Below are 15,139 nucleotides of genomic sequence, written 5' to 3' on the forward strand. Positions count from 1 at the left end.
AGTACACTGAGGGGCTTCAGGATATTGAGGATATTCAATTTGAGATTTAGGTTTGATGGTTGAAAGTAGACTGCTAGGACCAGTAAACACTACACAGATCGAAAAAAGAATGTAAAATTGTGTGACATATGATGCACATGATTGGAGCGTGGGATATCACAGAAGTTTACATGACATATCATGTTCCTGAAGGGATGGTTACTATTGAGTAGTGTGTTCCTGTCGACGCAGTTTCAAACGATTTTTTCCGTTAGAAGAACCAAAGTTAAAATCTAGTTTCTCGTGCGAATTAGTTCCTCATTTAGAAATCTGTGCCACAATTGACGAGTTTGTGTCGTTTAGTTCGGTGAAGCTTGTTAAAACGCAATTAAAATTGTGTCTGCTCATTTCGCTCACCCATCGCCATTGCTATACAACCCTTCAGAAAAGTCTACGTATTCATCACGCATCCCGCAACAATGACTCTGAACCAAAACAAACCATTGACTCGTTCTTCCTCTACTTCTACTGTCAACGCTCAAAGTAACTCAGCTCGCAAAGACGATACCGATTCTGTTATGACAGTCAACGATTTGTGGATCAAGATGCAGTCCTTAGTTACCACGATTACTCAGTCCAACGAACGTCTGGAAGCTAAACTTGACTCGTGTATGGATCAAATGAACAATCGAATGGATGCGCTGGAGAAAAAATTTGCTGCCAGTAAAAGTGAGTGTGATGGACACTTAGCAACGGTTTCGGCTCAAGTCGACAACATTCGCTCGGATGTTATGCAGGCTAATCGTAGGTTGGACTCTTCTGGAAGGGCTCATGAACTTGTGATCTCTGGTGTTCCATACCTTCAAACCGAGGATCTTAGGCAGGTGTTCCGAAACATAGCTTCTAGTCTTGGTTATCAAGATGATGATGTTCCAACTGCTATTCTCAAACGTCTTGCGAGGTATCCTATTGCTCAGGGGGCGACACCACCTATTTTGTGTGATTTTGCCATGCGTACTGCTAGAGACGACTTTTACAGAACCTATCTCCAGCGTCGCTCTTTATCACTTCGTCATATCGGCTTCGACAGCAACAATCGCGTCTTCATAAATGAAAATCTGTCACCTGCGATGAGAGAAGTTCGCATCGAAGCAATTAAGCTTAAAAAGCAGGGCCGCATATCGAAGGTTTTTACGAGAGATGGGGCTGTGTATGTGAAGAGAAACGAGGCTGATGATGCTGTAGCTATTCATTCTATAACCGAGTTGCACTAGCTTAATGATGTCAAATGTGTACTGATCGTTTCGCACTGAGGGGGCTGCTGATGCTGTGATTGGTGAATCTGTTCCTGCATTTCTGGATAGTTCCTGTATTTGCTGTACTTTCGAGTTTGAAGCCGCGTCGACGTTTATAATTATAATTACAGAGATTTTGTTATTGAATTAGATACAGCTTTTCCAAATCACTTTTGTTTAACTGTACTGGAAGTCACCTTAAAGTTTGTTTTTCCTCGTCTGTTTGAACATCACCCTCTAGATATCAATGAATACTTTTTCTATAAGCAATGCCTCAACGAGTTCTTTAATACCCAGAGCTGTTTTTACCTCTGTCCTAGACAGTAACCAGCTATGTATATGCCATTTGAATGTCCAAAGCTTAATAGCACGAAGGTTTGCAAAGTTTAATGAATTGGCTATGATTTTCCATGACAGTATAATGGATGTCATTTGTATGTCTGAAACATGGTTAGATGATTCTATTAATGATAATATGATCAAAATTGATGGCTATAAGTTGTTGAGAAATGATCGGGATCGACATGGAGGTGGGATCTGTGTTTACATAAGGAATGGTTTTCCAGTGAGATTGAGCTTGCTATAGTAAATAGGGACTTGGCTTACAGGAATTGGAAACTGAACAAAACACCTGAACTTAGAACTGTATTTAATCGTCTGCGGAACAAGGTTACGCAGTTGATTAGAAGCGCTAAAAATACTTATGAAAGACAAAACATTAATACTCACCTACCCAGCAAAGTGCTCTGGAGTAGATTAAAGCGATTAGGCCTTTCGAAAACCACTCCATCATGCGATACAGCGAATTTTTCAGCCGATGATATTAACGACTACTTTTCATCAAATTACTCAACAGATGATACCAACTTTCATTTCCTTCCTGGTGAAACTAATGGGTTTCAGTTTCGCCTTTTTGAAAATTATGAGGTGGTGAATGCGATTTTCGATGTGAAATCGAACGCTGTTGGCCTAGACGGTATTCCACTGAATTTTATAAAAATATTACTCCCTCTAGCTCTGAATCAAATAACGCACATTTTTAATTCAATTGTTAAAACCTCTATTTATCCACGGGCCTGGAAATTTGTAAAAGTGATACCGATCAAAAAGAAGGGAAATTCTATGGCGCTTTCGAATCTTCGTCCCATCAGTATCTTACCATCACTTTCAAAGGCTTTCGAAAAGTTGATGAAAAATCTCATATCTGATTATTTGAACAGCTCAAACTTGTTGACTCCTCTGCAATCTGGGTTTCGTAAAAACCATAGTACTTCTACGGCACTTTTGAAAGTACATGATGATATTTCCCTGAAAATTGATAAAAAGGGGATTGCTATACTACTGCTGATAGATTTTTCTAAAGCTTTTGACCGTGTTTCGCATTGTAAGTTGCTGAAAAAATTAAATTGCCTTTTTAATTTTTCCATTTCCGCAGTGCATCTGATTAAATCCTATTTATCAGATAGATCGCAAATTGTTGTCAATGATGGATGTACTTCAGCATCCCAAACCATCAAATCTGGTGTACCCCAAGGATCCATTCTGGGTCCCTTACTTTTTCTATGTTCATAAACGACCTCCCTTCTATGCTGGACTTTTGTTCGGTGCATATCTTTGCCGATGACGTTCAGATTTATTTGTGCTCTGAGAAAAGTGTTGATATTGAACAAATGTCGATTAAACTAAACCATGATTTACACAAAATATCTGTTTGGTCGTCTGCTAACCTTTTACCCATAAATTCATCTAAAACAAAGGCTATGTTAATCTGTAGAAGGAGAGTGCCGCCGAATCCACCAGATATTTTCATAAATTTTGAAAAAATAGAATTTGTTGATCGTGTGAATAACCTGGGTATAATTTTTTGTAGTAATTTGGATTGGGAAGCTCAAATCAATTCCCAATGTGGGAAAGTATACGGAAGTCTTAAACGTTTGCATTTAACTACAAGACACCTTGATACTCAGATTAAAACCCGCCTGTTCAAAACACTGTTATTACCGTTCTTTACTTACGGTGATTTTATCTATTCCAATGCTAGTGCTTCAGCGTTAAATAAACTTCGTTTGTGTTTTAATGCTTGTGTGCGATATGTTTATAATCTGCCCAGGTTTTCTAGGATCTCCCATCTATATAAAGGCTTATTAGGATGCTCGTTTTTAAATTTTTATAAGTATAGAACATGCTTAACCTTATATAGAATAATAAATTTAGCGCAACCTAATTACCTGCACAGTAAACTAATTCCACTGAGACAGTCTAGAGCAAGAAATTATTCTATTCCTAACCATGACTCAACATACTATGGCCAATCATTCTTTGTTAGAGGCATTGCAATATGGAATCAGTTACCTTCATTGTTGAAATCCAGTCCTTCTCTAAATATGTTCAAACGAAATCTATTAGCTTGGCTCGCCAGTACAGATTAATTAATAAATTTTTGACTCACTTCAGGAAATTAGATAAGTTAGAATTTAAGTACCATGTAAAATAACTTTGTATCATCTTTTTGTGGCAAGTTAAAAGGTATTTACCTTACGCCACATGTGAATAAAAAATAAATAAATAAAAGGTCTTTACTTTCCCTTCATAGAAAAAAAAAATATCATGTAACCTTACATTATATGTCATGTAATTCAGCATGACTCTGAGTGTTTACATGACATATAATGGAAATTTACATGATATATCATGTAAACCATCATAACAGTAAGTTTACATGACAAAAATGAAGTTTACATGACGTGTAAATCTCATAATTTTCATCTGTGTAGAGTATTCGTTCGTTGATCCAGTGCAGATGCTTTTCAAAATATTAGTAAAATAATCAGACCATTGACAGATCTCTGGGAGACATAGCTGTGGAAGCCTTTATAAATTATCCACAGCTGAGCATACAAAAATGAACTCGTTAAATACCAGAGCTCAGCAAACATTTGAATTGAATCTCCGCAGAAAATAAAGGTTGTTAACTTAATTTCGGAAAAATCGCAGGAAAAAATAAGGCGATTGCAAATCGTCGAAGACCAAGTTCACTAAGCGGTATCAATCACGGCAACAAGCAAAGAATGTCGAAATTCAGCGAAAAATATAAATAAGAGTTGTTAAGACAAAAATGCCGTAAAGCATTTGGTTTGCAGCCATTTTTCATAATAGGGCAGATCGTTGAAGTATGAGTAAATTCTCCGTTTCTGCAATGAAATGGTGCAAGAAGCGTGGGTATTATGATTCCTTGCCTAATTTGATGCTGTTTGAGCGAAACTTTGGGCAACAGTGTTGTTGTTTTCTTCATTTCTTATGTTGCAAGAAACATAGTTATCCAAAGCATATGTGCAGTTTCCTATTGAAGATAGCCTTAAAATTAGATTGATTTCATACAAAGTAGTATTGGAAATGCAGTTTATATGTGAATTAATTTACGTAATGTTCACAGTTTTAGTTTCAAAGCGAATTCACAAAATATATTTTAACTACTAATTTAGATATTTAGAACACTACAAATCTATACTACATCGAACGTGCCCCATTGCATCCGACAGGCCCAACAGCTTTTTTTTATTACAGCTTCTGGCTGTAATCATGTCACATAACATAACTTAATCTCGGTAGTTTTTTTATTTTGTTTTTTTTATTGTTTTTTTTTTATTTTTTTATGTATAAAACGTGAAAAAATCCGTGAAGCAATCACGGGAGAAATCGCTGAAGCATCTCTGAAAGAATCCAGGAGAAATTTCTTAAAGAGTTTCTGAATGAATCACGAGAACAATGCCATTATTCTAGGTAAGAAAAGGAATCCCGAGAGAAGTCCTTGACCCTAGTATCATCATGGTGCGAAAAACTCAACATCTTAGGAAGATTAAAGGTATCCCGGGGGTATTGCTTGACAGAATCCCTGAAAGAATGTCGGGAGGAATCATTGAAGAAAATCCGGAATGATTCTATGAAATAATCAAAAAGAAGACAATGAAAGTATCCTGGGAGAGATTCCTAAAGGAATACCGGCAGGAATTTATCAAGGAAGCATTAAATAACAAACTGGATAATCCCGAGATAAAACTCAGGAAGAATCCCAAAACAATTCCGGCTAAAAGCTCTGAAAGAAACTCTAGTAGATTATTGGAGTAATCTCTGAAAGAATCTCAAAATCTTCGAAACTCCTGGCAAAATATTTGAAATTACCCTTGAAGAGATATATGAAAATTTCATCGAGAAATCCTTAAAGGAATCTTAGAAGGAACTCCAAAAGAAATGATTATATTAGTCCCTGGAGATATTTCCAGATATCCCGGTATGAATTCTGAAAAAAAATCCTGAAGAAAGATTTGCAGGAATTTCTGAAAAGAAGTCTGAAGGATATATTAAAAGAATCTCAGGAGGAATCCCAAAGAAATATCTCGATCAATTCCTGACCAGGATAAATTAATGAAGGAATCACGTAAGAAATTAAATGATCCAGAAATCCCTAAATGGACCTGAACAGGAATACTAGAAAGAATGTCAGAAGTAATCCTGAAAGAAATCAAGAAGGAATGTCGAAAGGTATTCCGGGAGAACGAATCCTAGAAGCCTTGATGCTCTCAATGTATGTATCTTGAGAGAAATCCCTGGATGAAACCTGGGTAAAATAAGACACATTCCACCATGACGTTACAACGTTTCGATGCCTTTTTATGTCAGTTTTTTAACTGTAATTCATAAATGCGATCGTAAACCTCAAATAGTTTTGCATATTCGGATTTCTCGTAAAATTTGCTATAAGTATGAGCTGTAGAACACTTAGTGCTCATTGGAAAGTATATTCACGCTACTAATTCGTATTTTGAACAATCTTTTCTTATGAAAACTAAATGTTCAGCAGACTGTATTTACTGCAAATTTCACAAGGAATCCGAATATGCAAAAATATTTGAGGTTTACGGTCCCGTTTATGAGTTAAAGTGGAAAATCAACCAAAAAATGCGTCAAAACTTTGGTAGAATGTGTCATAAAGAAATCCTGGGAGGTATGATGAAGAAATTTTGAGAGAAACTCGTGAAGGAATACCGGAAACATCCCCAATGTAATTTCGGGAAAAATCTGTTAAAGAATCTAAGAGAGAATCTCAGAAAAAATCTCCTAAAGTCTTGGGAGAAATCGTTGCACAAATCCCGCGAGACAAGCAGGATAATAGCCCCGAGAGGAATCTTCAACCTTCCTAATGCATCACGTAGGGAACAGTTCGCTGACGCAGTGCACGGTTTGGGTAAAAAATGACACTAATGCACAAGAAGGGTTAAAGATATTTCAAGTAACATGTTTTAGTCAAATAGACTAGAAGAGGTTCTTAGAACCATCATAAAACCAAAATAAAAGGTATAAAGTTTTATGACGGTTCTCAAAACCTCCACAAAACTAATTGGTCATTACAATGTTACTTGGGAACTTGGGATCCCAGAAGGAATTCCTAAAGGAACTTGAGAAATATTTTTGGAGGAATCTTTGTGAGAATACTTACTAATAATTACATTGCCAGACTGAATTTGGCTAGATAGATATATTTTCGGAAAATACCGATGTTGTATCTTGGGCTGATTTATTATCAAACCAAAACAAATATGCTACCACCTAGTGAAAACAATTCTTACTAGCGCTCGTTTGCATTGAAGATTCACATCTGTATGAACAACTCCGCCGAAGACACCAACTTCAAATGATAAGATATGCTTAGGAATATCAGGAAAACAAATTTACTTCACATTTGAAATAGGACTCATGAAGCGCGGTCATGTGGAATCTTGGTGGTAACGTTTACGCCACCTAATGATCCAATTCAGAGGTTGATTGTTCACCATGTACAAAGTATTGATTTTCTGAATCACATTTTCGAAGAAAGTGTGCTAAAATATTGCGTAATTCTCAAGATATTCACTTCCTCTTCCCCTTAAATGGTCGAATATTTCACTCATATTCCTGCACGGATTGTAACTAGTAACATTTCAGAGAATTGTGCGGTGATTCTCCGAGTTAGGGTAAAATTAGTAGTATTTTAGTTCATAGAAATGGCGATCCAAACCTTCCCTTTTCGATACTTGATGCAAATTTCACTCAGGGAAGTTCTACTGCATCGATAGGGCCTGTCCATAAACTATGTAGAAAAGGGGGTTCTAGCCCAAGTCTACGCTCCAAACAAATTTCGAAAATTTCGTGTGGGCAAAATTCTACGGAAGGGGGGAGTTAGCGACGGTCTGGGATGGCCAAAAATGAGTGTACGTAGTTTATTAACAGCACCGTAGTATTGCATTCCAAGCAAAAACACATGAGAAACATTCAAAAAAGTAGGGTATATTGGGGTAAAACCGCTACATCTCAGTTTTGAGAGCTTTGCCATGGTTCAGAAAGCAATTTTACATAATGCTGGTCCTACTCGGTCACGTTTCACTGCGGGTGGAGATGCATGTATCAATTTCAATGAAAAAAAGATATCGGGGTTATTTGAAGATACTTTAATTTATAGGGCCATGCGGTGAACTATAAACCAGCTCCATCCGATACTGAACAATGGACAAAGTAAGGGAGGCTCTTAAAGAGTTGAAAAACAGCAAGGCTGCTAGCGAAGACGAGTTTCCGGTCGAAGTTGATAACCACAGAAGCCATCAGCTACGTCAATCATTTCATGAAATTCCTATTAAAAAGATATGAGAGGATGAAGAATTACCCACCAGCTGGTTGGGTGGTCTCATATGCCCAATCTACAAGAAGGGGCACAGACTAGAGTGTGCCAAGTACAGAAGTATTACCCTTTTAAATTCGGCGTACAAAATACTGTCACGTGTCCTATTCAATGGACTGACACCTTTTGAGAAGTCCTTCGTCGGCAAATGCCAGGCTAGTTTTCGTTAAGGGCCGATCAACCATGAATCAAATGTTTAATCTACGGATGATCTGAAACAAATTTATGGAGTTTAATTTGCAATCACACCATATGTTAATTGGTATTAGAAATGAGCTGTGGCAGATAATGCCAGAATATGGTTTTCCGGCGAAACTAATCAGCCTGATACACGCAACGCTGGATGGGTCAAGATCAAGCATTCAGTTCGCAGACGAAGTGTCTACCTCGTTTATGATCTTGGATGGATTGAGGCAGGGTGATGCTCTTACAAATTCTCTGTTCTACATTGCACTCAAAGAAGCAATTAGGAAGCGTGCAGAGAAAAGGCACTATAATCCCACGGTCGCACATGCTCCTCGGCTTTGCGGATGATATTGATCATATCGGCAGTGGAGAAAGCTTATGGCCTTCTTAAGAGGAAGACAGCGAGAATAGGCTTGAAGATTCACTTGACCAGGACAAAGTACATGAATACGGGTAGAAATAGGAGCAGTTGTTAAAAAAAAATCGTTTATCTTGGATCCCTTGTTATATATGGCAAGGATGTTTCTCATGCAGTTAAAAGACGTAAATAAAATTGGGATCACCCTGCTGAACAAATGGAACAGTCTTCCTATATAACTTTTTTATGGGAATGTGGAAGAATACCGAATGAAATATGATTATTTGAAATGATTGCAAGATTGTAACGCACTAAATCAATAAAGGACATTGATGAAATACGGCCCATCGTTGAACGATTCCGCAAAATCTGACGCCCATTTCCGTGATTTTGCCTTGCACAATCACACCCCCTGCGTCGCGAAGAAGAAGAAGAAGAGAAATCCTCCTGCTGCAGTTGCTAATGGCACCTCATAACTGCACTTATCGCCATAACACAAAATTACATTCCAAATTATAATCTTATAAATAACGCTACCGCTTGTCCCCAACCAACCCCCACAACCGCCCCCAAATGCTCAGTAAATGCAGCGCAGCGCAGCAGTGCCAGCCAGCGCAACGGTCCAGCATCCGCTTAACGTCCCTTTAGTGTCAGACCAGCTGGGCCGACTGCACCACCTCTGGCTCTAGCTGGTTGTGAATGGCTGCTGGCAAGTCGTCTTCGCCGTGCCAGCAGAAGTGATAAAATCTCATTCACCGCAGCAGGCTGCGGAATAATAGAAAGCCGTACGGGCGGGCATACAGGCGTATAGGCGTAGAAGGAAAAAATCCGCTGCATCATAGTAGGCTCCTGATGGTGCGATGTCGTCGTCGTCGTCACCATCCAGGGCCGTTTGTGAAAATGCTTGTGCAAATAGCTACTGGCAAAGGGGGGAGGGGGCGGTAGGAAGGGGTCTCCCAGTAGCGTCAGGCTAATTTAATGTTCTTTCCTGATTTTTCTTCGTTTCTTCGGTGCTAAATGGTGTAAAAATGTTCGAAATGAAAAAAAGTGAGGGGTAAACTTACATGTTAAGCGCACGGTCGTTGGATCCGCTCTGGCTCTGGGTGTTGTCATGGCGTCGCTCCTTGGCGACGATGCCCATCAGCTTCATCCACGGGTTGTTCTGGGTACCGTGACCCATCCCGCCGCTCTGCCACATCGTCATCCTGGCGGCTTCGTGGTGTTATATTCTTCGCTTGCTTCGATTCACACACACTGATTGATTGAATTTTAAATTATTATTGTTCGGAAAAAAAATATGTTGATCGCGTATCAAAACTACTTTAAGTGGACAAAATATTACTTCACTCTACTTGCTCTTTTTTTCTGATTCTGAAGAGCAAGGTGCTGTCGAAGGGGGGCATTTATAATAATCACTATCTAGAATTTGATTGCGGTTAACTACTTGCTACTGATGCTGCTTGGCTAGACGGAGTTGTAACAGTAGGCGTTGGCGGGTGTGGCAAAGTGGAAGCGGTATTTGCGGTAGTAGAAGTAGAAATAGAACGTGAAATTGATTGGACGCCTCGGCTTAAGTCCAGACATGCTTCGAATGATTTTCGCACTTGGCTTACACTTGCTGCTGCTGCGGACAAATTCGTTAATTGGATTTCCACTTTCACCATTTTCTCCACCCCACTGGCCGGCTTGCTTCGCGCGGATTATTCACACCCGTTATTTACGTCGAAGAACAGCTGATTTTGTATCCCTGGTTGGTGTAAAACGCAGCAATCATAGCTGCCATGCAGCAGTTGTTGGCGTTCACTCTGCTGCAATTTTGGCTTACTTCCGGACCATCGCCACCGCCTACGCTGATGCAGCAGGGCGAGAATGACGGTTGGCACACTTTGTTGTTGGATCCTTTCGATCAACCGCCTACTACACACGAAGCACATGTATTCACTCTCTTCGATGGAAGCGAGTCTTTTCGCAGTCGCAGTCGCTTCCCCCTTGACGTTCTGCAGTCGTTACTATTCAATCAATCAAATCAGACTTTATGATTGGTTTTGAGCTTTTTTCTATTCCGATCCGAACGTTTCTGACGAGATACTTCACAAAACATGTATATCATCGTGTTGCGGACGCTACGTACGTGTTTTTCAACGGGAGATTTCAGCTCGGAAGAAAGTTCCAAACAAGTTGTACACTGTTTAGTTTGCTGCTTGCTTTGCTCTTGGCTTTCACATGGATTTTGAGAAATTGGAAAATCTAAATATACGTGGCAAAATATCATATGTAATAAAACCACTCTTCATCGAGGCGCGGATTCGACTCCCTAAGCGATTCTTTTTCCATATAACTATGTGAATATGTGTTTCCTTTCCCCTTTTCCGTACCTTCCATCGACTGATATGCTATTTACGTGTGAAGGATTTCGCGAATTGCAGCAGACTTACTCTCTAGCTTACTCCCTAACTGATATTTTGGTATTATGAAAAAGCTCACGATTTTTTATTATTGAAATTTCCAAATCACATCACAACACTCCGTCCGACGAGCACTTGAACGCACTTTTCGCACTTCGACACATTTCCCCAAACAAACGATCGAGAATGTGTTTCCTCACTCGACAAGTGTTTATTTTTGTTTTGCCTACTTGGCCACTTTTTTCGGACAGCCGCTCTCTTCGACCGCAATGTAATAATATCCAGTTCAATTAGCACGCCTCGCCTCGCTCCGATCGACCCTCACACACCATCACCTCGCACCATCATTCCAGCAGAGCTGCGATGCTCCGCTTTCACTCGCAACGAGACACCAAGTAGGCGAGGAGTCGAAAGGTATGTTTTGATTTTCCCTTCTCGCACGTCGAGATCATAGTAGCCTGCTGTAGGTATGGTAGGTTCAAGTCACTACTGTAGCATTCGTCATGGTTACCGCTAATCCGGACAGCAGCAGCACCGTTCTTTGCCGCAGGAAAAATCTGTAAAATGTCGAAGAAAGAAAAATGCCGACATTAGCAAAGGGAATGGAAACATTAAGTCGTGTGTGAGCTATGCTGCCTCCCGTTTACTTCCAGTCCTTCCCCTCCGGCCGCCCATAGCAACATAAGAAAATTTACACGCCCCCGTGTGTAGGTGGTGTCGGGTTGTGCAAAACAACGTAATCGATAAAACCGAGAGTTTTAAAGCGCGTTAATTAATGAAGCGCTATATATTTCGCTGCCGCCGTCGCCACTTCTTCGCGCTTTGCGTTCTCTACTGTTCTTGGCGAGCGCGATTTCAGTCAGTGCGGTTCTCGGCTCAGTTTCTTTACCAGGGACCGTGCCGTGCCATGCCACGATTGAACGAGCCAATTCACATCGAAGCAGGCGATGAATCCCCAGGGTAACGGATTTCCTTCTACCATAATGTGTGCAGGGGAGCGATTTTTAATGCTGGAAACTGAAAATAAACTGATTGGTACGCAAGGAACGTTGTAAGCTTTTGTCAAATTCAATGGGACATTGAAATCTGTTCCTCTATCGTGAATCAGGCGTTAAAATATACATTTTGTAATGAACAATTATTTTCAGACAACGAAAATGTCCATTTATCTTGATTGGCATATAATGCTCTCGAATAAGGTTGAGACTCTCAGATGATGGCTGTCATGAACACTGTGCAGGGGCATGAAGAGCTGGAAATGTGGAAGTAGCACTTCGACAAACCTCGGAAAGGCGAGGCTGCATAGATAAAAACACCAATGTTAGCTGATAAGTATTAGTAATAACGGAATCACGATTACAGTTTATTGAGTTTGGATTACATTTAGATATAGATTGGGATGTAAAATATTTAACGTTGTTTGACCTGTAAAATGAAGTATGTCTGTAACGTCTCATATTCAGGCTCTGGAATTTTTTTTATTACGTGATGTTTTTTCTAATCATGTGGAATCGGATTTTCTAAAGATCCAGTCAATAAGTTTGCTCCGCTTATGACATGGATGCATCTTCTTATAAAATGATGTCAGCAACTTTACGCTAACCACAATTTTTCGTTCCTTTACTTGCAATTAAGTTGACTTTTAGCGTAGTTTGGGCCTAATACTAATTAAAGAGAAAATGCTTAACCTTTCAGGACGCGCGCCGTTGTAAAAAAAAAAAGTATAACACTAACAAAAGAAACCTCGCTCGTCGTATAAGGTACGTGCGTGGTGCAGTTTCAGCTGCTCGATGGTGCGCGTTCTGAAAGGTTAAGCATTTTCTCTTTAATTAGTATTAGGCCCAAACTACGCTAAAAGTTTTAAACTGTATTATTTCCGGATTGCATGAACCGAATATAATGAAATTTAGAACAGTAATAACTTGACATCAGGGATGGGAACACTCACTTGCAAAGATTTACACTGACTTGCTATTTTCTCAGCTCAGAATCGTACAATCAAGAAACGATGTATAGACGGCTTTTGCCTTGTGGTTTTGTCTCAAAGTATGCCGAATAGAGTAGAGGTCACACACGCATCTTTCTTGCTTGACAATAGGTCGTATATAAAAAGTTTATAACAGTTTCCACTTGTAGTATCTACTAAAAGCAATGTCAATCAAACCAGACAACCTGGAGTCACATACAAGATACACGCATTATATCGCATAAAATACTATATTAAGCTGTCGCATATATGTGTGGCGGAAGGATAATTTTCATTGCATTAGATATTATTATATGAACTTAATGCGATCTAATCTGGTAAAGTCGTATAAGAACACAAATCAAGTTATATAAGACATGACTACATTCTAATGTTCTATCGTAATAACGTACTGTGATGACGTATCTGTGTCACACAGACTCCAAACACTCATACTGATTGTGTTTCATATAACATGCAGATTTTAAGGCTAGTGGAGTCATCTATGAGTTTTTCTACACAGCAAAAAAAATCTTGTGATATCACATCATTTTCGCTGCACATCAGTCGCGTCTTGAAAGTGATGTACAAATTACATCCTTCCCACGCAGCAAATTAGCCGCCGTAACTTGAAAGTGAGTCTAGCAATCGCTAGAACCGGAACGATAGATGAATCATATATAAGTAAAATATTGGCATGGATTCGTACACAGATCCGTTGATTGTGAGGCATATCCCTTACCTCTCGGCTATTTCACCGAGTTAGAAGGTAGGTGATAAATATGATACTGCTTCTAAGTATCTGCTGGAATGGGTTTGTTGACACTTTTCAGTGCCAACCAGGGTGTACATGGTGAGTGTGATAATAGTTGGAAAACGATGCAACAGAGCGAAATTACGTTCGAAATTGGATACGTCACCTGAAATTACGCGCCTGGATATTACAAAATTATTTGCTGTGTATATATTTTCTATGAAATGCCCATTTTTTCGATACAGTCATTCACATTTTTTGGAAAAATCATCTGGCATCTCTGCTTGGTTGTTTATCTTATTATATCAGTTTAATTTGCAATGATGTGAGAGTAAAGTCGCTTGAATGTACAAATAAACTCGTAAAAGTGTGCAAAAAAACTCACATGACACATTCCACGCGTTACGTTTTGCGCGAGAATCAATCTTTTGCTTGCAAAAATTGTTATCTTGTTAAATACATGCTGACCAGCATATCAAAAGATCAGATTTAAATAGAAGTTTCATTTTATGCTTTCTAATTGGGAACTGGACCTTTGTATTTCGAAAGAAATCAAGAAACGCTGCGTAACGGGACACCATCGCAAAAATGATGAATTTTGACCGATCGACAAGAAATTTGCTATTTTCTAGAAGCAAATTTCTAAGTTTCGGGTACTATTCCAAGAATATAAGTAATTATCTTCATTTTGGTGCAAAAAGAATCAAAATCGACAGCAAGAGCCCAGAAATATCGTTCAATTAAGTTCAAAATCCGCGGTGTAGAAGTGCGTGGAATGTGTCACATAAGCGAGCATCGTGTATTCGTTGCCATGATAGAAAAAAAAAAACAATGTGTGACACTGGACATGCTTTTCTTCTTTGCAGCTCTACGTTACCACTGGAATTTGGCAATGACGATTAACTAGAGACCCCTGCCTGGTTACAACTACGCTGGTAGTAGTAATGGAAGCTGTACAGGTGTGTGATCCCAGTAAACAGGGTCAAATATTTGTCCAAAAAGAACCCAATGATCAAACAGCTTGTTTGACTCCATCAAATTTGCATTAGTGTCAGGGTGTCAAATATTTAAATCATTAGGGTCAAATATTTGACCCTGTGTACTGCACCACGATGTTGACAATGACTAAACAGTCATAATGATGCATTTTAAGCCATATCCTTTAAAACGGTGCTAAAATGTGAGCCATGTTGAAGTACATACCTTGTCCACACAGGATTTAATACAAGTTCTTCAATATTTACTCTCCGAATGCCCCTTGGAATTCCATCTTGATTTCATACTGGAGGTTCTTGCAGATTCTTACTGGGGTTCCTCCCAGAACTCTGGTATGTTTCTTATATTTTTCCGCAAGATTTCTACCAGAGTTTTTCTATCAATCACTCCAGAAGTGTCGACAGATATTTTCCAAAAACTTTTCCGGAACTTACTTCTCTGAAAATTTCTGAAATTACTTCCAGAGTTAGCTCCTTCCCTCCTCTCTCTCA

The 15,139-nt window shown here is 39.2% G+C and overlaps 1 protein-coding gene across 3 annotated transcripts in view; it reads right to left on the reverse strand.

The window, feature by feature from the left end:
* The window catches only part of LOC115254883 (potassium voltage-gated channel protein Shaker-like), a 332,755-nt gene that overhangs the window by 274,497 nt on the left and 43,119 nt on the right, over positions 1-15,139 (reverse strand). For 2 of the 3 annotated variants that reach the window (XM_062843316.1, XM_062843334.1), the window contains exon 2: positions 9,592-11,489. In XM_062843316.1, the coding sequence (XP_062699300.1) occupies positions 9,592-9,731 (140 nt within the window). In that variant the 5' untranslated portion in view covers positions 9,732-11,489. Of the gene's footprint in view, positions 1-9,591; positions 11,592-15,139 lie in introns of those variants that run through there. The other variant, XM_062843324.1, reaches the window with a different exon arrangement.

This window comes from Aedes albopictus, chromosome 1 (genome assembly GCF_035046485.1).
Source record: "Aedes albopictus strain Foshan chromosome 1, AalbF5, whole genome shotgun sequence".
Classification (NCBI taxonomy): Eukaryota; Metazoa; Arthropoda; class Insecta; order Diptera; family Culicidae; genus Aedes; species Aedes albopictus.